We start from the raw sequence: 24,987 nt of genomic DNA, 5'->3' as shown, positions 1-24,987 counted from the left end.
TGGGCCAAGGAAGAACCCATTAAATTTTGGCATGGATCCAAATTGTGGGGTGGGGACACACATTTTTTTTCCTTTTTATTTACATTGTCAGACAGGACATTTGGCCATTGCAGAGATCTGTGTTCTCCGAGTGCCCTAGTTTATTTGTGTATTTTTATTTATTTGTTATTTTTGACAGACTGACTAAATGAATGTGAAAATGCAAATCACTTTCACCAAAAGGCCACTTTTATTTTGAAGTCACTTCTTACACCCCTTTACCGTAATGCCTAGTATAGACGATGTACCACAGAAAAATGTGGGGGCTACTTTGATCGTCTTTCGTCTTTGGTACCACTTCCTTTAACATTAATTGTTTCATGATATATTTTGCCAAGGATGATGTCTGTTCCGCCCTCCTGATGACAGACCTGCTCTGGGATCTTACTCCATTTTGAACTGACGTGAACTCAGGACAATGTCTGACGTAAAACTAGTGGCCATGGCCGATTACTGTGTTGTGTCTGTGTGCGAGAGGGAGAGCGGGTCTTCTGCACATAAATATATCCTGCTTTTAATGCATAAATAAATTACTAAAAATGCACAGGGAATATCTTGATATGATGATATTGTCATTTGCCATATTGCATATAAAATGACATTTAAATAAATTGGATATATCAGATACACTGCAAGGGGAATATTTATAATATACAGGATGGATGACGTGTCAAAGACTCATCTCTCTGTACCTAGAAGGCTTTTTTTGGAAAGACATGAAAAAACCCGATGGCAGCCATTCTTTTCGAGCAATGAACATAAATGACTTTGCTTTCAGCCAAGGATAGCTCTTTCTCAAACAAAAGCTTGTGGATTACTGGATGGGTAGCATGATGGACACTTCAATAGAGCAAATTCTATTATGCATGCCCTCTGATTGCAGCCACAAAATCCATTTGGAATTATTGAATTAGTATGAAAGCAGGATCCGACTCTTCAACGTTTTTTAATCAGAGTGAGGACCAGACACGGTGCTTACGTTCCCTTGTGTCCAAGTCCTGAGCAGTATTTGAGACACATCTGGGAGAATCGCTTCATGCATTGCAACTGAAGTTGTTATTTTCACAACACATCATGCTAAAACGAATACAGCTTTGCTCTCATTAACTCTGAATAAATGCAGGAAGTACATGAGGCAGACAGGGAGTTTCAATTGTATTTTTAAAGCCATTAACTGCCACCTGCTGTTAAACACACACACACACACACACACACAAACTGTAGATTTATGAAATTACAGAGAAAATGGTCTCGAATCAGACACATACTTTCCTGATGTCGTCAAGATTTGTGATTTCTGGAGACAGTCCTCCGTGTACACACAGGAACTGCTGGTTCATAAGTGCAGCCAGGGGAAGGCAGTCGAAGGCGTCCATACATGCGTCATACACCCTCTCTGAATACTTAATTCTACCTGTCATGGGGGGAAACAGGGCAGGGAGAGGAGAGTCATGCCAAGTCAAACAACACGGCTCTCATACATTGGGGCAGTGTGCTAGACTGGGACGGAAAAGGTTCTCGAAAGTGCCAGAAAACTTCCCAAACACATTTTAAAAACAGCACAATTTCACAGCGCTTTTGTGGTTTTTTCCCCTCTCTGTCCGAGTCCAACAGAAATACTTCTGACATGTGTAAATATCAAGAAGGGCAAAAATCCGACTGGATCCTGCACCAGGCCAGAGGGCACTTTTAAGTGAGCGTTTGAGGTCGATGGCTGAACTGGACGCATAATAAACAGCTTTTAGAAAGAATAACTCAATTCTCCTTCCACTCTGCAGAGAGATTCACAGAGCAGACTGCTTAGACTCAATTTAGATCAAAGGTAAAAAAGAAAATAAAGTACCAAAGCATTACTTACATTCCTGCTTAAATGTGAAATACTCTGTTAAATGTCTACATTCATGATTCCCACGCAGCAAAAACAGTGTTTTGGGGTAAAGGATCTTTAAGGCCCACAAGTACAGCACACACTGAAACAAAGAAGCACAGAAAGGATTGGGGAATAGTTAGCTCAGCATCTTTAAATAACACTGGAAATATGAACCATCAAGTCAGAGTTTGTCAATTTCACAGAGTGGCACAATACAAGCAATTCTGCTTATAATGAAACATTCATGCAGTACTTTTTGTGGCACGATTCAGGCTTGCTAGGAGAGATGACAATCCTTCAGAGGAACCATCAGAGGACAGGCACGACACACTCCATTACAATATATTTTATTAATAAAAGTATAATGTTTCAGACGATGAGATGGCAGGAAATACATATCTAAATAAATTCCAACCTGCAGTCCCAGATTAAATACATGCATTTTGCTTCATATTAAAAATCCCTCTCTACATAACCCTAACATCCACCCTGACATTTGCTATCCAGGCTACATTTGAAGTTATTACAAAAGCCTACTGCCACTCCAATATCTGCAGCCTGATTTGAACTCCGCTCAAAGAAAGCTATTAATAAATACAGCGTGTCGCACTTGATTAGGCCCTCGTGAGGACAAAAACAAATATGCAGACTCACTTCAATACTGAAATACCCTCTGTCAACGTAGTCCCCCAGGAAAAGGTAGCGCGTGGATGCTGGTGATCCTCCGACTTCAAACAGCTTCATCAGGTCAAAGAACTGCCCATGGATGTCTCCGCACACTGGAATGAGGCAGAAAGAGGGAACAAAGGCGCATCAGGATAACTGCTATTTTTACAGCTGAGAAACAACAGATGAAAGCCTCTATGACAACGTGAGAGGCGATTTGCTTATTTCCATATTTTCCTGTAGATGAGAGGAGCTCTGACAGTATATGATATCCCTGTAAACCTTGAATATAGGACCACAGAGGACGGCATGTATAAGTATCCTGGAAAAACCTGCTTCAGTGGATATCTATAATTAAAGAGGCAACATTCTCTCTGGCAGTTTATTATATCACATTTAATCCATTTATTTTATTAAACGATGTGAAATGTATTCATATAAACTGCTCATTTGTATCTGAAAAAGGCATCATTATAGACGGACCACTGTTCCCTGTCAGCTCCACAGCCCACGCTTGCTGCAGGAAATTATGCAAAGAAAAGGACTCAAAACATAAAAACAACACTGGTTTGTAGCAAATAGGACCAATAACAGGAGGTTTCCCTAAATCAATATTCACTAAAATAGGGCCATTTAATCTGAATACATTCTATTCAAAGAAAACGGGAATTGCAAACCCAGCCTGTATCAAACATTTAGCCTTAAGTATCCATGGCAGCAGACACATGCTAGATGTCATGAATCACATCACAAACAAGATCTGTCAAACCTGCTGTTAGAGTGTTACCGCCATCTCCCTACAAGCCTAACTATCCCGAACTGTCAATACTTCACTGCGCACTATTTTCATTATAAAGTCCAAATAATCACAAAGAACTGGCGTCAGTGTTGCATTTTCATGCCTTGCTTTTCCACCACATCCTCTTTCAGCCTCCTTATAACCTTGAGGTGTCTCAACTGGCTTGTAATTCAAACACACCTATATTTGCCAAAGACACTAAAAGTTCATTGGCTGAAACAACTGCAAAGCTTTCACTTGTATCCATTTCTAAACACGTGCTGTTAACTGCAATCACAAATCTGGCTTGTCATAGCGATTACAAACAGATAATCGCTGAGAACACTTTCATTTCATCCGACTAGCGGTCTGCTACTCTGCTGGTATTCTCAGGAATCCCAGTACACTCAGCACAGTTAAATCCGCAATATAGCTCCTGTCATATCCACTCTGTGCAGATCCCAACAGAACTGCAGGCAGCTGTTAAATAGTGTCAGGGGAGCGTTCTGGGACGAACCCATCCGCGTCAAAGCCCAGGAACCGCATATCACTCAACCTGGATTGGTTTCCTATCACCCTGAGTGACCCTATACTAAATTACTCTCAAGGGAGACAAGAGGATCAGAGGCCAGCAGAGATTTGCTGCTTAGCTGCTTTTGACTGACAGGGTGCATGTGAGGTCGTTTGATTTGAGGGCCTTTGGTCAATTCAGAGACACTCTAAAGGTTGGTAGAGTCCCCTTATCTGTGATGGTTCCCAACTGGTGGGTCCACTTTAGGACAACGAGTCCATGCTGGGATTTCTCATATAAATAACACTTGATTTAAACCAAAGAATATTCAAAACATATACTATAAAATTAGCATTGTAATGATATGTATTCAACTTAGTAGTTTCCCAGCAACCATTGGTTGCATGGTGATGTTGTGTCCTTGGCCAAAAGTGGCAGATGGTCAGATGGTGCCATTGTTTCCATGTCCAAAATGGTTCATCCTGACCCTCTCTTAGAAACCAATAAATATTGATTATATTATTGCTATGAATCCATGTATCTTTGTTTTTTTAATTGAAAATGTATTTGTGTAGTTGTGTCAAATGGCCACACTGTGACGTCCACTCCTAGTCCAAAGACTAGTATTATTCATTTCCCATTTTTTTAAATCTAAAAATGATGTTTATGCCATTTATATATATCTACTTGTAAATTAAATTTTCTGTCTCATTGTTTGGAGCCTGTGGTGGTTGTAAGCGCAAAAATCTCTATCCAGGCTGTCTTTAAACACACGTGGTAATAGTGGCCCTTAGGGCTTTCTGTCGGTAAGCTGTAATACAAATAGCGACAAAGTCACAATCGATAATACATGGTGGGGAATGAATGGGTATTGCACGAGGCTATCACCCATGAGACTGTGGTTTGAGTCCTGTGTGGGTCAACATTAGTTTATTTTGTCATGGTAAGGTTGTATTTTGACATTTTTAGGATGCTCAGCAAGAACAACGAGATAGCATCGTGGAAGTTGGCACAACTTTTATTTTGAAGCTATATTTAAACCACAGGATGTCTTGATTAGATGTTCAGACAATGGTCTCAATGCCTCAATGTCTGCAGGGTTATTTGGTAGCTCTGACGCATCTCAGGACTCCTCGGTCACGAATTATTTTACTGCTAAACTTGGAATCTGTGTCTAGCAGCTGCCAGACAAGTGGTTAGACAAACAGTTACCACTGTATACAGCGCACCTCTCAAGTTAAATCTGCTGCTGTGTGATGGCTACAGGTATTTAGGCTTTTGCACTCCCTTTTTGTTTATTATGAACCTATGGTGGTAATTACATGTGGAAGAAACCCAACGTTCATATGTTGCCCTGTGTGCAGAGATAGCCAATGACATCTGCATTTATTGCTATCGAGTAGCTTTCTCTTATTTAGTGCAAGCGTTTATTTAGGAAACCTGAGGCAGTACCTGACAGCTCAACCGGTCGTCCTGAAAAATATTTAGCCACACAGCTGGTTTGTAAGCTGTCAGCTTAAACCTGCAGCTGAAAAGTAGATCCAGTTATATCACCATAAATACATGGTAGCTTTAATGAGGTTTATAGAAGGTGTCTTTGTTTCAGTTCAGTACACACACACACACACACACACACACACCCACCTACACACACACACACACACACACACACACACACACACGAACCAGACCCCCTAAAAATCCCAGGTATATATATTATATCCGCAGGTATTTTTTCTGGGAAATGGGAGCAGATGTTTGTAAATTCCTGGCATTCAACCTTACTGTAGCGGCCGTTCCCTGAGGGGAAGATAGCTTACCTCACAACAGGTGAACACAGAATGTATTGTAATCAGTTTTACTGACACTGACACACACACACGAAAAACAGTATTATGCAGTGAAGTATTAGTCTGGGTTTGAAACTAATTTTTATTCTTTTTATTTATATTCAGCAGCTGTCGCACTGCCCTTTCTCTCGGTCTTTTAATCGGGCCAATTTACAGATGCTTTGAATTGTTTTCGGAGATGGAATAGACCTGAATGCGTTCTAACTACTATTTAATGCTTCTTTAAATTACTATTTTAAGCCCTGATTATATTTCCTTGGTGCTTATTATTTCATTTAAATGACCAAATGGTGTCTTATATCATAAGGTTTTGCCATGACCTCTATCATCACATCTGTTGTCACTGTGGGCAACGAATACCAAGATATTTAACACACAGAATTAAATCTGTACATTGAGTGTGATCAAAAAATTAACACTAACAGACTTGACTGACTGAAAGCCTTTCCACTTCATTAAAAAATTCTGTACTTCTTTACCTGAGAGCTGTCACAAACAAACAACAAAAAGACAACAATCAGCTATTTAAAAATGTGAACCCTATCGCAGCGACAACAGCGATAAGTGTGGCATCCATGTTTAATGCCAAAGTGTCGCAATTTATCTATTCTTCAAGCAATCGGCTAATTTAGTTAATTAACAACAGAGTGAATAGATGGAAATCTAACTTGAAAAGGACACAGACTTTATTTTTCGCGAGGCTGTTTGTCGCTTTATGAACTGTATCTAGCAGGAAGAATTACAATAAGAGCCTGTTAAAAAAAAAGGCTTTCAGAGAGATACCCAATTAGCGGGAGCTGGAGGACAACATTGGAGAGCAATTATCTCAAGTTACGAGCCTCGTGAGACAGCTCTGAGAATCAGCTCTCCTTGACTGTATCGTAAACCTCCACTCTACCATTTGTCTTTTATTAAACCCACACTGTGTACTGTTTAAATCCACAGTGGGGACCGACTTCAAAAAAAGGAGCCTTTTATTTGTGTCCGATTTCTAAAGATGTCCTTTTTCCCTTTTGCAATCAAGCCAACACTGCTACAGTACAGATGTGTAGTGTTACTTCTAAATGGTTGTAAGGTACCAGGAAAATTGATTTATTGGAACAAAATGGCTCAAACAACATTTCAATGAAGACAAATTTTATCTATGCTCTAATTTCTTACAATAAATATCATATTCTTTGATAAAAATCAGTTAAAGTTTGTTGTCAGAAGATCAGCATAGCCCATAATTTGTCTTTTACAGTGAAACAACAAAGGGTTAAGCTTTGTTTCAAGTGCCCTGATTGTTTTTCGTCCAATTTATGTTCAACAAAAAAGCCTTCAATTTGTGCAAAATTATAATGCTTCACCTTTTGACTTTTATGTGGCCATGTGCTGAGTTATGACATTATCTAATTTACGATCAAAATAACTTGCCTGTGTTTATCTAATTTGAGATTCAAACAAACTGGTTTACTTGAGCAGTGAGGTATGAAGCACATTTAACTTTTTAAATTAACTTTGGGCTAAACTGTGTATTTGTCAGACACTCCATGAAGAAAATTAAAGACCTCCATCGACCCTTAGAGCCTATTAAAACCCAAACGTAACTATTCCTGAAAAAAAATGAATATTAAAAGGAACTCTTTGCAGGTATTTTTCGGTAACATCCTGTTTTGTTTTTTTTTGCATCCTGGCCACTATTAAGGCTTCACATCAAGGGTTATGCACTATTCAATGTCAAGATTGAAGCTGCAAGGATTGATCAGTTTCAAATATTAAATTAATCGCCAACTAATATGATAATCAACTGATCGGTTTGAGTCATTTTTTTAGGGGAAAAAAAGGCAAAATTCTCTGATTCTAGCTTCGAAAATGTGAACATCTTCTGATTTCTTTACTTGTCTACGACAATTACATAGTATCTTTGGGTTGTGCACATACAGAAGATTTCACAGACCAAATGACTAATTGATTAATCACGAAAATAATCAACAGATTAATAGACAGTGAAAATAACTATTAGTTGCAGCCCTCGACAGGATGCAATAAAATGTGACTTTATCTTTAAGGGGACAAGACAGTAAGGCAGTCCAAGTGATTCATGTGGCTTTATGTAGAATGTGTGTGATTGCTATGGAAACGAATCGTCAAATCCTTTTAACAATGGCAGTTTATATCACTGAAAGGGGCGGGGAGAAAACAACAAACAAATCTAAGCTGTTACTGACCTGATAAAGAACCTCTGTGAGTATCACCAGTGGCAACATTGCAATGTATCTACTGAGCAGACACACACAGATGGATGCAAGAGGCAGCCATCTCATCTCTATAGCAATTGTTCTGAAAACACATAGAACTGTGCCCCAGAGTACAATACTGTCCGGACGGATGGCCACCAAGAGAGCAATTATTGTGAAAGTGTAGTGCTCACAGTTTTCACAGGGAAATTAACAATTTTTTCATGTTTTTAGAAGTCAGCTCTGCAGGAGGGAGTCCGGCGAGGGAGTCAGAGGCTGCAATTTCACCTGAAGCACACGTCAAAGACACTGTGTGTGGGAGGACTGCATCTCCAGCTGACCTTTTGGAAAGCTGTCACCTGCTGGCGAAGAAAACAGCAGGGTGATGGCGAGAGTTTAATCACTGACCAAAAGGACCCGATGTGATGGTCACTGTAAATTGTAGTCAGAGTGTGGCCGATGCTGGTCGATGCGAAACAAACAGAAGCGCTACAATGGCTCACTCCTCCAGCTCGGGGAGCTGCTTTATCACAGCAAACACACAATCCATCCATCGCTCTGCTCCAGTACACCTACAGACATGCTTTGCCTCCCTCCCTCTTGTCACACAACACACAAAAACGAGGTGAGAACCAGAGCCCACATAAGAAGAGCAGGTGGGAGTACATTATCTGGAGTGAGAAACAATTGGTTCTGGCCATCTCCTGCTTGTGTGCTAAAGTGATCTCCCTGAGTAGCAGCATATCAGCGGGCAGCAGCTATTGAGTGGGTGGTGGGCATTATACAACCTGGCTTCAGAACCTACACAGGCCACTCCAAAGGCCAGGCTCATTGAGCGAGAGAAAACCACGGTGAGGCGGACTGTGCCAGATCATGTTTTGATTGAGACTGGATGATAACAGTGTACCCCCAGTTTTTGTGATGGCACTCTCTGGGAGCTTACATCCTGCAGAGCATGCATTTATGCAAATGCGTTGGTGGAGCTTGCAATCTGTTATGAACATCAAATTGTATGTGATGTTTAACAAGCTGCTATCAGCGGTACAGCAGCAACAATAAATGTTCTGCTTTTGAGTTGGACTTTGAAGAGCTCAACCAACTTTAAATTACTGTGTTGGTGTAAACCACGGGCTCCCAACCCAATGACCATTTATAGCTAAGTAATATCCCCAACCCTTTGTCATATATGTGCTCTGAGCAGTTTTATTTTTTGAGGCAGGAAGAGGTAAATCTTCCCAGTATTTCATTTAGAAAAATAAACAAAAAAATTGATAAAAGAAAAAAAAATTAACAATTTTGTGCAACAGAAATATTTTTGTTCTCATCTATGGTTTCTCAAACTCCTTGGATTTACTCTGTAAGCTCTTTAGAGGGTCCTGACCTTCAGGTTTGGAACAATTGGTGTAAACTGTGGTGACATTTTAGCCCAACCTAGAATGCATTTTTTGAGGCCGAAAAAAAAAGATCAATATTTGAGATTTAAAATTTTTTTTTAAAAAAATCTGGTAATGAAACATCCGCCAATCGTCATTTTACCAATGCCACTAAATCTGCATGGGGCGAATATCACCAAGGCCTATTTATCCATGTAGCTGCAGAGGTGGAGGACTCGAGTCACAATTTTGAGGATTTGAGACTTGTTTGACTTACGCTGATGACAGAATCGACTTGACTTTGACTTGGTATTTATGACTTAAGACTTGACTTAGACTTGAGACAGATGACTTGAAAGGACTTTTTTTGCAACATTTTTGCATTTTCCTAGATACTGATCAGTCACATTTTGTTTTCGAAATACCACTGGGTGATTTCTAGTGCAATGCATTCAAGCGGCACACAAGGTCTATGGCTCAAAAATCAGTGACACGACCACTGCAACATCCAACTCCATCCATCACTACAAAACCCACAATGAAGGATGTGTGAATGTGTCTTTTATTTGACTTTTTAGGTTACTGGCTGGTCAAAAAAACAAAGCTATTGACCAGATCATCAAAATTTTGCATGACTTGACTTTTGACTTGCTTGATTCTCACCACAGTCACTTTGGACTTGTCTGAGACTTGAATGTGCGACTTCAACCCATTTCTGTCTCGCTCAAACATTCACATTATTGAGTGCATTTCTCATTGAAAGACTGTTGTATAACAACCTCTTGGAAGGGCTTAGCTGCCTTGCAATGCTGCACAGAGAAATCAAACTTCATTAAAACTCAATTAAAATGATAAAACTACTTTTCCAATCAAGGTCTTAGTAGGATGTTTATAAGGTGCACACAGGAAATTCTACAACCAAGGTCTGAATGTTTCCTTACTAAGAATAAATCGTAATTTCATAAGAAATATCAAACTACAAACAACTAAGGCTAAAAAGACAGAGCCTTGGAAGCGTTTCAGATTCTACTAGTCTAGTATGTTAGAGACAAAGCTCCAACAGGGTCGGGAGCCCGCACTGCTAACAGGTGTATGAACAGTGTAAAAGCTCGCTGTTGCCTGGTGATGTGGCTGTAGGAGCTCTATTGATGGGTGTGCGAAGGCCATGGGAGCAGCTTGTACTCAGTGGCCTAAGCCAGCTCTGTTCGTCACATGCACCCCTCCCTCCACGAAAACCCCACCTGCCATCTGGCCCAACCAGGAAGTGACTGTGAATGCGAGAAGCAGAGGGAGAGAGGGAGAGAGATGGCTGACATGTCAGGGTGCCTTACATCTATGATAAATATTTACTCACTAATTTGCCGAACATGTGTCGTGTTGGAGTTGCAGGTGTGCTTAGGAGGGGAGATAGAGACAGAGAGAGAAGCAGCTCCTGAGCATGACACAGAGGAATAAAAACATGGCAGACAGAGGGAAGAGGACTATGGAGAGAGAAACAAAGAAATGTTTACAGAGAATGGTGCGTGAGTTTGGGAGCATGCACGAGAGGGAAACACAGCAGGATCACGAGCACGCGGAACAGAGAAATCCTTGTTGAAAAGGACTACTGAGTGGGAGAGGGGTTGAGACAGGGGTGTTGAGTGGGAGGGAAAGAAGTGCTTCATTGCCATGCTCGTGCACACAAACACACACACAGCTCCTCAGGATCCTGGGCTTGCACACAGAACAGGAGCTGTCCACTGTTTCTATGTAACACAATGAAAGAAAGAGGTTTATTGGTTGAACCATCATTTGAACTGTTAATGCCAGCGTATGACAGAGCTTCTGTGAATTTAAATGACTATGTGACCGCAATGAAGTGTCACGTTTACAGCATGTTTACACACACAAAATCAGGTTAAGGCAGGAAATCACAACACATTTTTTACATGTCGCACTAACTCACTATGTCACCTCATACCCACTGCCATATTTTCAAACCATTACTGCCGTATTTCAAGTGTACTTAAATGAACGTGTTATATAATAAACATTGTCATTTAAGAGATGTTTTTCCTCCTGCACAGAGAGAGGACACGCTCTGAGAAAGATCACAGCTTTTCCTTATTGTGCACATGTGTTTAAGTTGTATAAATAGCTCACTGTTTCACTGTGGAAATGAACTTATTTAGTGGTGTTTACTTTAAACAGGAAGATCAATACAATTTGGTTGGGTTTCAGTCTGAGTGAGAAATTGAATTCGCTTGAATACACTGGAGCATGGCTACAGGTGCACATTCTTCCATTTACCCCTCTACTTTGTGTCCACAGCGGTACTTTGTCATGCACATGAATCACTCAAAAGCTTGTTATGTTTAATACGTGGCTAAATAATCAGAAATCTCGTTATGTTAAACAGGATTGCTCTTAATCCCTTGCTTATGTGCCTGGAAACACAAAGACAGAAGCAGCAAATAAGGCTTATGATTGTCCAGCCTGCTTGCATCTTTTTTCTCCCCACTCTCTAATAGCCAGACAAGATTTTCTATTATTATAATGGCCTCAGTAAATATACGAGACCCACACTTTTGTTTCAAAACAGCCATGCATTCATGAATTTAAGTAAGTGCAACGCCTGCCAAATATGAGCATAGGCCTCTCTGGACTGTATTCTGTTTTGAGAATGATCTCGCACTAGGAAATGATGGGTTGCCATAGATCCTTTGAGTAGATCTGTGCCTCTGATTATGACAACATCAAAGAAGCCTCATCAGAAAGTCTAATGGAGGAACGGGGCACTTGACCAGGAAGAAAGACAACAATAGATGCACTAGATTTGTGCATATGCATCAGCGAGCCTCCTACTACAGTATGTTCCTTCACCAAGGCAGGCATAAATGAACTCCAGCTCCAGGGTGCTTCTGAGACTGAATAAGTGCTCGGCTGTAAAATAAATAAATAAATCTTGTGAAAAATTAGTAGCCGTAAAGAAATGTTTCACTTTTAACGCTGTTATCTTTAATTTACCTGAATAAAAAAGAGAAATTAGTCTTATGTCCTTTTTTCCAAGGTTAGCAGGTTTTTTTAAAGTCCACCAAGCTTTTCTGTGTCAGAGCTGTGTTTTAATATATGAAGCAGCCAACTGAGTGAGTGTCAACAAGCTTGTTAGTTTTGGCAAATTGGATGAACTGAAGTTGTGTGATTCCTAAAATAAAACACACTGCTATGGCTAGCCGCGTGGCCCACGTGTGGCCCTGGAGGCGCAATGACTCACTTAATTAAGAAAATGAAGTTTTGATATGAATGTGAGCCTGCAGTCGTCTCTTTAAAGAACCCAGGGAGTGTGTTTCAAATCTAACACGTGTCTCTGTGAGTTGTCTGCAAGTAAGAGCCTCACAGGTTATTTTAGGTTAACATACAACGCAGTTTGGTGAGTGATTTGGACTGATTCCCATGGTAGACCTACAAAAGGCTGACTTTAGAAAAACACAGTGACAAACATGAAAGAAAATGACTGGGTAGTTGGAGAATAATTTGCTTCTCCAGCCATGTCAGCAGGCAAACACTGTTTTTGTCTCTTCAAGTGAATCATCACCGCTCATTTGTGAAGGTAATGATGAAAAACAAGCACAAATGCTGGTCAAGTTTTCCCTTAGAGCTGCACGACTATCGTAGTTAATGGCATCATCAGGATCACAATAAGTAATGCACATACAACACAGTTTAAAGGACTTTAAAGTGCAGAACCACCAATCATTTTATTTATCAATTCATTAAAATGTTCTGTCAAAATTTCCTCAAGCACAGTATCTTTGCTAGAAACAATGAAGTGTGCAGCCCCACACTTCATGACAAACACTGTACATCTATCTCCACTTGACAACTTCACTGTTAATTTCTTCTTTGTTTCGATTGCCAACGCCTGTCTGTTCTGAGCGCATCCACCACCACTCTCTCCCTTTCATTCAACCACACACTTGCTACGTACTGAGCTATTCTTGAAGGAGCTACGCTGCCCTTATAACAGAGTCATCATTCTCAACACAGACGTATGCTTTTCTCCAAGACACAGTCAATGTTCTTTCTCGGGCTGCCCCAGACAATGAATTTTCCTAGTCCACCAATAGTCGTCATTTAGGGCTATTAGTCAACTACTCACCTGTTCAAGGTGTGAGAAAGAATAGTATCAGTAACACTGTTAACACTGTGCTACATTACAGAGAAATACAAAACTGTACTGATGAACCTTCATTAATATAGGCCTATATTTTATCTACAAGTGCACGTCACACACCGAGCGAGCCGCCTGTTAATGATGCTGTCGGCAAAGCAGTAATGATTGTGCTAAGTGGCTAATGGGCATGTAGCTACATCCATGTTTCAGATGATACGTCATGTTTGTAGTCGACCAATGAAGATGAGTTTACATATCACCTTGGGTTCGTCCTTCACCTTCTCAAAATGATCCCACACTTTGGATTTCCTGCCCGACATGTTATTAACTAGCCTGTGGAATAACCGCAGGTACCAGCCCTGGAAATTAACGTGACTCTTGTCTGACAGCTGAGCATGGCCACTTCCTGTGTCTGTCCTTTCAAATTATTATTTTTTTCTCTGCAACTAAATGACCAATGAAATCTTGCCAACTAATGACCTTTCTGGTTGACTAACGTTTGGTTGACTATTAGGGGGCAGCCTGAGCTCTTTTGCGTTTATTCTCTTGTTTTGGACTAACTGCCATTTCATCTATGTAGTAAACAAGGCAAGCTGCATCTGCCTTCAGTGGCCACTCTACTCGTGCAAGGGCCACAGAGTTAACAGCACAGTGCACATTAGACTGAACACCTCCTACAGACAGTAGTTGTATATGTTAGTACTATATCCAAAGTGCAATATCGCAGTCTTCTGCAATGTGTTTATCATGCAAGTTGACATGCAAGTTGCATGATTGATTATTAAAATAGCTGCTGATTTATATTCTGTCAATTGACTAATCGGTTCATTCTTTAAAGCATAAGTTCAGTATTGTTCAACCTGGATCCTATTTTACTATGTTTTTGTGCCTATGTGACTAATGGGAACAACAGTTTGTGAAATTGTTTCAGTATTGAGCAGGGCTCGACAGTGCGAGCGTTTTACTCGCATTTGCGACTAAAAATAGGTGTGTGCGAACTGTAAAAAATATTTAGGGGCACATGTGCGCATTAAAAAAAAAATCAGCCGAAGCAGCCTATATTTTTGTCAGTAAAAAAAATATGATAATCTAACCGTAAATGTTGGAGGAACTCCAGCAGCCTTCCCTCTTCACCGTGTGACACGGTAATGGGCAGTTTTCCAAGCCACTGTCGGCACAATGAATATAAGTCCCACTGTCGGCAGGGTGGAAATAAGTCAAAGTGTGGAGGAGATGGACCGGGTGGATCTCCGGGGAAGCCTGCTCCGTTCTCCCCGTAGTTCAAATAATTTCAACTCTGAGCGCAGCGCTCGGGCGGAAAATCAGAGCGGTGCGCGACGCCAAGGGTAGACAAACATAGACAAACAATGGGACAGCCAGCGCAAAGCGGTTTTACAGCTGATCATGTGTAGAGGCCTTTAGGGACCGTTCGCCACGGTACCGCTGCTGGGCAGGGTGGAAATAAAGCCCTTTTCACACAGAGTGCGCAAAGTGCAGACCTCCGCCGACGAACCCATTCACTGTGTATGTGCTACCGCGGCGCAAGAGCGCACCGCTCTGCCGCCGAGCTGAGTGGCGCGAGTGTCTGCACGCCGCCAGCCTGTGCTCAAATTGAATTTTTTTTAATTTCACCGCAACGCGCTGTGACGACACCTTGGCGAAGCGGTCACCATGAAGCTGTAGCTCCTGAACGAGCCTGTACTCCTCCAAATCCTGTCCTCTGCGCCCTACCCTGCGGTGGGCGCTGCGAAAGCTCTGTGTGAAAGAGGCTTAAGTCCTGCAGAGTTTCAGAGGACCTGGAGAATGTTTTAGGATAGTAATAACATTATATAAGATCATCATATTGCAAAGATAATATATATAAGATAATAACATTAAATACAAAATTAAATTGCAATAGGCCTACTTTTTCAAAACTTGATGATTTTACCTTTCTGTACATTTTGTATACAAATTCATTAAATAATTTTGCTTGTAAATGTCTATTTGCATCACATTTATTACGGAAAACACATTATTTGATCAATTTACATTGTGCCCCTAAAGTTCTTTGTGCGCTCCTTACTTTTTCAACTTAGGAGAACATGTGCTCCTTGGGAAAAAAGTTAGCGTCAAGCCCTTTTGAGTGAGACCACTGCAGCCAGCAGCCAAACAGGCTGCAATGTGACTATTCGGAGCATGCTCACACTGTTGATGTATATCCACCAAAAGTGCTCCTTTTTGCTACTGACAGGGTCAGGTTAAACCTTTTTGCTTAAGAGTATGATCCTTACTGTTTGACCAGCAACAACCCTGAAATCACCATCATCAATCTACCAGACTCCCTTAAAATAAACAGAAATTTTAGCACATTTTAGAACCAGCATTTTTTCATTTCAAACTTGGTGATTACGGGTTTATTTTAACAAAACCAGATATGATGATTGTTGGAACAGTGGAAAGATGAACCAACATGGCTTTGACAGTTTTATTTTGTTTCTGTCCACTTTAAATGAAGTGTGTCTTATGATGACAAAATTCTTGTTTATTTAAATGGAGTCCGGTGGGTTTGGCAACAGCGATGTCAGGGATGTTTCTGGTTAAACAAAAATGATTTTACTCTTTAACATAAAGGTCTCTCTCTGAAGGATCCTTTCCATAATGTTATCAGACACAAAGAGCAACAATCTGAGCCTGTCAGTGTACAAAAAAAGCACTTTTAGTGGGCGTACATTGACAGTGCACAAATGCCCCTAAACGTTACATTGCAGCCTGCCCGATGTCTTGCTCAATACTGGACCAATTTCAAAAACTGTTGTTCCCATTTGTCACTTAGACACAAAAACATGAGAAAATAGGGTCCAGGTTGAAAAATACTTAACTTACCCTTTAAGCTCTACTCTGGTGACAAACCTAATGTGCTACATGAGACTGCTGACCTGTCACAGGGGCCTCGATGTCCAGGAGGTTCTTCTCTGCACGCAAGATTGCGGCGCCCTCTCCTATGAGCCTCAGAGCCACCGACTCCTCCACACGGCCTTCCTTGGTTAGGTGAGCTTTCAGCACATCCACTTTGGGCTTCCCATCGCTGTCAAACACCTCTTTAGCCGTCAGCCGGTGACTAGGGGGGAACGGGACAGCTGCAAGAGTTAAAAAAAAAAGCATTATTATGGCTGCTTTCATAACATATTTACAGTTCTTCAATATATCTCTTCATTGGCAAAAGGCTTATGAGGATACGCAGTTAATTCCACATCACTGAGCAAAAGGCATTTAAGCTGTTTGATTAGCAGGTACTTTGTACCTTCCAGGGGATCTACTCCCCACAGGAGGGGGAGGTAGTGTTCACTCCCATGCTTCCAGCCCACCCTCTGAGACAATTTACCAGATTGCTGCTATGATCTGTGAGTCATTCAGTTTTCAATATTTATAACAGACCCACACAGTTTCTAGTTTGCTTGGCAATATTCATAGCAAAAGAGATTACACTTTGAAAATGAAGCACAGAATAAAAATGTTTATTAACATAAAAAGCCTTTCATATAAGCATTATCTTGCAGTGTTTAATATGTAACCATCTCTATATTTAAACATGTTCTGTTTTATGTGTATGATTAGAAGAAGAGACGCATCATCTCCAGCCTGATGTGCATTTACTTATTTGTCAGTCACAATTATTTAAAACAGTAAAATTATGTTTATTTCGCAGGGTCTTGAAGGCATCGTGGAAATTAGACTAACCAAATCCACAACAAATCTCTGTTACTGTCAATTTAATTAGTGGCTTGTAAAGGGATAGCTTTTCACAGCAATTCAATGTGCTCTCTGGCAATTTTGGATACAACAGATGCATTCAAAAGCCTGAATTCTGTTTGCATACTTTTTAATTTAAAACAGTGAACTTTCCAATCTAATCGCAGCAGAAAAAAGGGAGACTGTGCACATTTTCTATGCAAATCGCCCAATGAGTCTTTAGACAGACTTTAAATGGAAATCATGGTCTTCAAACAAAAGAACAGAAACCCCACAATGCAGTTCTTTAAAATGGCCTTCATGTCACTGCCATTTCAGCAGCTGACATCAAGCAGGTAAAAAGGAACTTGAGGTTTTATTATTTAAAGGAACTTTTTATGGCCTCTGCCTAAACAAAAGCCCAGTGTGTTAATATTTCCTTTTTACACCCCCCTGATGAGTATATTACTAACTGACAGCAAAGGTACTAAAAGGACATAATTAAAGACCACATCCTGAGGACTTTTCAATTCAGCTGCTATAAAAAAAAGACATGCCCTTAATTAACATCTACTTGCAGACTTTGCACATAGCACACGGGTGCGACTAATGCACTAAGCCAGTGGCAAATGCTGTTGAGTTGGTGGCTATGTGCTCAAGTGTTTCTGTTAACATCCATCCTTCCCAAAGGTGACATCAGTGGTAACCAGACCTGCACTTTATCTGTGTCACACTGTGCTTAGTGACAGACGATATTTGGGATCCAGGCGGCGGTATTTAAAGCTTACTAACAGGTGTATGTTGAAATTGCAGATTTACTGGACTTGCAGATTTGTACCCTGAATGTTCCCAGTCTTGAAAAGTCTAAATAATAGAGGCACACGAGGCAGGCAATGTGACCAATGAGGACTTCTTTACACTTGTCCTAACTTGCTCAATCCACTTAGATTAAACTGTAACATTGCCTAAAGCCAACAAATGAAGTGGAAACCTATTTCTGATATCTGAAAGTCAACATTATGATGCCGGTACACTACTTTCCCTCTTTCCTGCAACCTTCATCTGCATACTTAACGCCAATGGGCCCTCAACACAAACTATATTCAGGCCAAACAAATACTCAATGTGCCTTTAAACAATCTCTTCAAACAGTATCAGCCCAATGTCTCCAGTAGTTATCTGGGGCATTCAGAAATAGAGAGATTGAATTACCCAAGGCCCGAGGTTGGCCTCCCCTGAGCACCTGCTGTGCAACTCTAGCCCGAGGCCAGGGCCTTGGGGCTTTTGAGTTGAGCGACTACACCATACTGGCCCCTGAGATTTTGCACAGAGACAGTGTGAACATTCGTGTGAACTGTTATGAAACTGTTCCACCTGAACCGAATGACGTGACAAGCTGGGTCAAGAATTTGTAACATTATTATGTCACAAATATCCCTTGATGGATTAAGAGCATGAATGGCTGAGTATTATTGCTTTTGACTTCAGTTGGCTGTCATAATAAACTATGTAAAAGTATATAACTGTCAGGTAAGGGCAGAGGGTACAGTGTACAGTATTTTCCTCAGCCAATATTGTTGGCCAATTAAGCGTTGCAATGGCAGGTGAACTCCCATGGCAGTCTACCACAACCACATGCTGCTCTTGAATCTGAACTTTTAGAGACTAAACCAAGTTGTTTTCAACTATCTCTGCAAAAAACATATTCAGTGTGTGTGAACAGGTAGCTGGTAACAACACTGACTTTCATAAGGACGGTACATTGGAAAATCCAACATCAAATGGTTTTAACAGTTGATACCTCTGCCAAGGAAGGAGGTTATGTTTTCGGTTTTGTTTGGCTGTCCGTTGTCAGCAGGATCATGGTAAAACTACTGGCACTGATTTTTTGAAACTTGGTGGAAGAATGTAGCATAAGCCAAAGGAGAACCCATTAAATTTTGGGGTGGATGCGAATCACAGGGCCAATACATGATTATTTTTCCATTTTTGTAATATTGCGTGATAGGGCATTCAGCCTTGGTGGAATAAATGCCATAAATCTTAAAATCCAGTAGATGTCAAAACATGACAAAACATAGACAACTATAGAACTACGATGACTCTTGATAATTCTAATAGTTTTGGAAAAACATATCCAGACAGATACATAGTGGTTGCACTTTAATATTTGCAGATCCTAAAAGATTAGACTTGTTGGCCCTGGCGAAGGTCTGCGCTCTCCCAAGTGCCCTTTTAGTTGGATTTTGTGCCAGTGACAAACAATCAGTGTCACTCAAACCATTTAAATATCTCCATGGCTATACTGAACATGCACATCTGTAGGTGATGCAACACAATGTCAGCCTGTGAGTTGAGTTTGCAGCAATTTTGCAGAAGATTGGCTGCCACAAACAGGGCAGAGGTACCAACAGCATAGCTGTGGATGTTGACCACATCTGCTCCCACTGAGGTAGGGCTGTCTGCTACGAATGCTAGCAGTGTGACGAAGCGCTAAGCCTCTATTCTGCGCTGATTGCTGTATATTTGCCATTTTTTCCCAATAGCAGAGAGATGAAAAATACTCATCTTTGGGTAAAACGCCGTGGCTGCTTGTCACTGACACCTACAACCCAACCATCACCGTGGAGGAGGGGTGAGACAAATAGGGCCTACCACGACGACCAACTGTCACATTGCTGAATGACAGCAAAGGAGAAGAAATTCATACTGAATCAACACAGACCAGCGACTCCATCCTCTTTCCCTACGTTCTTCAGCCTTGTCTTCATCCAGAGAAAGTTCTCCAACTTTACTTTTGTGGATATTCTGTATCATAGCAACCAGACGTAACCAAAGCGTCTCAGCTGGAAAAACGTGGCTCCCTCTCTGTTCAGCATTCAACAATGTACAATCTTTGTCATCTTAGCAACAGTATACCTAATATAAACCTAACAGTGACGCTTATCTGTATCGCACTAAAATCAGGATAAATGTAATAATTTGCAAAATCAACAAAAAATGGCAGCAATACTACATATGGCGCTGTTATGCCACCCTTAATCAGGGGAAATTCCTTCACCGCAACAGCCCTAAGTGAGAGAACCCAACACATCCTAAAATTCAAACACTAAAGAATAACATTATTCTTTAGAAATAACCTGTGTGAAAGCTGTGGTTGTTGGCGCACTCGCATCCTTTCAGCACATCATCCTTCCATTTCCTACAGTCATGACAATGGAAACACTGTGAACTTTCCCCCTGCGGAATTTCTAACAGCCCTCTTATTAAAAGGAGTTAACACCCACCTCTGCCAAAACATTACATGACACATTGTAATGGTAGGTTCTACGCTCTACAGAAAAAGGCAGTACCCCCATGACAAAAATTAAAAGTCCCGAGCACAGTGTGGATTAACAACTCAGCAAAGGAAGAAAAAGCATCAAACTTTGGTTGTGTTCGGTTATTTGAGCAAGAAAATAAATGGCGATGTCAAATACTGCTCTAACAACAAATCTTTCAGTCACTGCAGTCTTTAGACATTCAAACGTGAGCTACTTAAAATCAAAACAGAACAAAAATGACAAAGTCTTAACCATTTTCCTCCCAAACATCAATATGAGAACATTCCCACGCAGCAATTGTTGCGTCTCTCCTTTCATACAGAGCTTTATAGCAGTGAGAGCAAAAACTGACCTGAGGCTATTTGCCTGAAACCTAAGTATGACTCAAAAATGGTCTCCATTAGCCGCTCGCTTTTGCCTTCATTAATTTTACCATTTCTCTGTTCCCTTCTGTTATATAATGGGCAAATTGCACTGCAGCCTCGAATCTCGCATGAGAGAGAAATGACGAGAGTGAGAAAGGGTCAGAGAGGATTAAAAAAAAAAAAAAAAAAAACAGAAAACAACTCTGCAGTCTGGTTTTTACTTTACGTGGCAATTTTGTCTCAGATTAGCATTGTAATTTCCACATACAAATTAAAGCCATCCATCAGCTATTAGCTTAAAAGACTACTAGACCACTAAACCTCTGAATGTCTGGAGGGTGCGATAAATAAACTTTAAAGTTTATCTAATAAAAGTATACAATCTCGAGCTGGTCAGCAAGGTTTATAGCAACATTTAATGATTTCCTTCTTCAGTGAATTAGCGTAGAGTCTTAGGTCTTGAGCTCACAAAGCTTTAGACCATCACCCCCAGCAGCCGCCTTTGTTCATGCAACATGTGTGAGGAGAATAATTACCGCAGAATATAGCAGACATTCAGGTGTGATTCCTGAGAAATCTGAATCAAACAGGCGCGGTGCATCTGAAACTGCTGAGAAGCAGTGGGGGAAACGGGCAGCTTGAAATGTTCAGGTTGGTGCAGTTCAGAGCTAATGCGATCTCTCTGAGGAGTGAGACAGCGGGAGGTGCGCAGTCATATGGTGCTGGACAAATCAGCTTAATTGGAGAAAGTGAGACAGACTGTTGCAGAGCTCACCGACCAGCCTCTGGCTTCATTTAGTGAAGAACACGAAGTGCAGCCGCGATTGCCTGAACTGGCAGCCCAGATGTCTACAATTCCTGTATATCATCTTCCTTCTTGGCCTTGACAGCTGTCTGAAAGTTGTGTGTGCTGCTCCTTACATTATGAATACGGGAAAAAAAGCAATGTAACAGTCACATTCACTAATATTTAGGAGAGATTTCTGGAATTTAGAAGATAACTGAGCAAAAAATGACTTCTAAACAACAAAACATGCCTGTACTGTGGGCAATATAGCACCAGAAATTATTGATATAACCCAGCTCCACTCACACAATATGGTCAGTCAATCGATATCTCACTAGTGCCACGACTGGCAGCCATGGTGGCAGTTTATTTTCATTAACTGCACAGCAATACCTATAGCAAACATTGACTGTGGCTGCCCCAGATGGTCATGAAGAGCAAGCTATCTGCTAATAACTGCCTCTGTATTAAATCAGCACGGCCCAAGCTGTGTTGGGATTGTGGCCAATGAGTGGGCATTGATAAAACAAATGAATTCCTTTAAAACTGTACAGACACAGCAGACTGGTTGGCGACAAATGCAAAAATGTATAAAAAAACCAAACAATGTTCTTACAATTCCAGGGCCAGACACCTAAATCCTGCGATGCACAGCATCTTTCCATCAGATGCTGAATTGACCCCCGAGAAATTGCTGATGGTGCATGATGCAGCAGGAGTCCTCGCGGAGTGTGGGCGAGACTCGGGTTGTCACTGCCCACGTCAAACCCTCCGCCCCCTTCCACCAGACAAGCCACCGCACCAGCAATTTTCCTCCCCTAAGACTCAGCATGACCAGTGGAAATCTCAGCATGACCGACAGGGATCTGAGGCAGAACAAAGACTCCTGAACTATGTGCCAGTGCAACAAAGGTCAGTTCATATAAGCATAGAATACCAGAAGTAATTTGACTGCATGGGCAGACGTTATTATGCAAAGGCAGTATGGTGTCTGATCCACAGGGTGATACTGATCTATAGCTTAACTTCCTTACTCACACAAAACAGCAGTCACTATTTGATGCATTCGCCTTTTCGAATGACGGTGCGGTGCTCTTTATCCTCAGGCAAGGTAAGGGGCTGGCAGCAGAAGCGAGATCTCTGTGTAATGAATCAAGTGGAAACTCACTGTCTGATCAAATGGTAAGTAAACACCAGAGCCAGCTAAGACAGATTATGACGGGCCCAGACACACAGCCACAGACATGTAAAAGCCCCCGTCCCCGAACTCCTACGCAGGAGCAAAACACCCAGACTGAAAGAGACAATGACAAACCACGCAGCCATGTCATCTGTGGTCATTCTCTGTCTCTGTCTAGATGTTCTCTGTCTCTTTGTGGTTATTTTATGCCTCTTTGTGGTCTTTTTGTGTCTCTTTGTTGTCATATTGTGTCTCCTAGAAGATGTTTTGTGTCTCTTTGTGGTCATTTTGTGTCTCTCTGTGGTCATTTTGCATCTCTTTGTGGATGTTTTGTGTCTCTTTGTGGTTGTTTTGTGTTTCTGTCTGGAACATTCGACAGGTGAGGACTAGAGGCCCCTTAGCCTGTGCCCCGTAGGCCCTTTTTAGTATCCATCAATAGGTAAGACAGCACTACCACAGCATAGTGGCATGCAGCAGTATTTGTTTGCAATAGGCAATGCACATAAAGAGTAAAAACACCCACAAGCACACTGACGAATGTGGGATAATGCTTCAGAGTAACAGTATAATGGAGCTGCACTATATGATGAGATGAATCTTCTATTGACAGTGCAGAAATGAAAGAAATTCAATCACACTCAGACTTTTTTTTGCAGTTGGAAGCCTTTGAGTGATGAAGCATCAACTCTGTGTGGTGTATGCACAGAGGAAGACTGCCAAGTGCTGAATAGGGCACCAAGAGTGTGCAAGTCACTCTCCGCTGATAGCCAGGGTTTGTTAATTTAATTACGCAACGGCATTCAGTTAGAGTGGGATATGTTTAGGAGTCCAGGATGAACAGAATGCATGAGCCTCTGTAGGCGGTAGGAAACAAAGGACATACTGTACATCAGAAAGCACCTCAACTTCAAATGTCATCTGGCAGCAGTTTCATTGCTTCATTATTACACCACCACAGAGTCCATTTGGAAGCTGATTACCTGACATGCATAATGCAGAAGATATGGCCGTCTTTGCCGACAACAAAGAACTGCAGCAGCTGAACCACATAACACATTACACTCATGAGGTGATAAATTATTTGCAATATGGTCTACCTCACACACCGGATACACCAGCATGATATCTATATGTCAGGTCTGAAACTGGCGCCTCGGTTTTTCAGCAACTCCGCCTCCCCCTCCTCCCATCTAGGAGCCTAAAACCTGCCAATCAATAATTCATGAGTTCATAGATATAAAGCATTCCTTACTTATAATTAACACAATGGAAATCCCAGCTGCAGAATGATGCCCACAGTCCACAGCAGAAATGGTGTATTACAATATCTAAAGGTTTAAAACAACTTTTAAGAGACTGCCATCTTAATTCTTGAGCAAAGAAATCATAAAACAGAAACAAATATTAGGCTTATCAAACAAAAACCCTCCCTTCTTTTATTAAGAGTCTGCTTTGAACAAAACTGCTCTGAGTCAGCACAGAATACAATATTCTCCACATTTAGTTTGTTATAGAAACAATTTCAGGGAGCAACATTTACCTAGTTTTGTCCACCAGCCACATGGCTACTGAATGTCCATATTTTACCAGCCACTAGATTACCATTGTTTTTTTGGCTGGTGTGTTGCATATTTTTATCTTACTAGAAAGTTAAGAATTGCACTTAAGAATGACAGGTGAAATTTGGGTGAAGGTAGCCCTTCAAAATGATCCTACACTGCACCTGTTTTACTTGGCCTATAGCCAAACTTACTTGTCCAAAATGGAAAATGTGGTTTTAGATGAATGGAGGAACATTTTAAGCCAAAAACAAGAAGGTTGCTCGTTATTTTATTTTGCAGCGTGTCCAGGAACACAGCCTCTGATTGGTCGACAAGTCAGAAATCCAGTCTCTGATTGGTCAACAGGATGGCTACTGGACAGCTAACAACGATAACTCTTTTCAACATGGAAAAACTGATAAAAAAAAATATCACAGCAGTGGTAATTTTATCAAATATATTGATTTCTCGATACATATCGGTTCTGAATATTTGAAATGGTTTCAATACCTATTTTACAACAATGCTTATGAAGTCAGTCTGCTGTTTCCTGCTACTAAGCAGGAGAAGAAAACTTGTTGTTGCCATGTTATACCCTGTAATATTTAGGGACCTCGGCCT

At 41.0% G+C, this 24,987-nt stretch overlaps 1 protein-coding gene across 4 annotated transcripts in view; it reads right to left on the bottom strand.

The window, feature by feature from the left end:
• Positions 1 to 24,987, bottom strand: part of LOC117272656 (protein phosphatase 3 catalytic subunit alpha) — a 78,222-nt gene that overhangs the window by 31,989 nt on the left and 21,246 nt on the right. For all 4 annotated transcript variants that reach the window (XM_033651655.2, XM_033651658.2, XM_033651657.2 and 1 more), the window contains exons 2-5: positions 16,378 to 16,578; positions 2,564 to 2,688; positions 1,898 to 2,009; positions 1,308 to 1,453 (exon numbers count right to left, since the gene is read on the bottom strand). In XM_033651655.2, the coding sequence (XP_033507546.1) occupies positions 1,308 to 1,453; positions 1,898 to 2,009; positions 2,564 to 2,688; positions 16,378 to 16,578 (584 nt within the window). The remainder of the gene's footprint in view (positions 1 to 1,307; positions 1,454 to 1,897; positions 2,010 to 2,563; positions 2,689 to 16,377; positions 16,579 to 24,987) is intronic.

This window comes from Epinephelus lanceolatus, chromosome 22, assembly GCF_041903045.1.
Source record: "Epinephelus lanceolatus isolate andai-2023 chromosome 22, ASM4190304v1, whole genome shotgun sequence".
NCBI classification, from domain to species: Eukaryota; Metazoa; Chordata; class Actinopteri; order Perciformes; family Serranidae; genus Epinephelus; species Epinephelus lanceolatus.
This window is presented reverse-complemented; position numbering and strand designations above follow the sequence as displayed.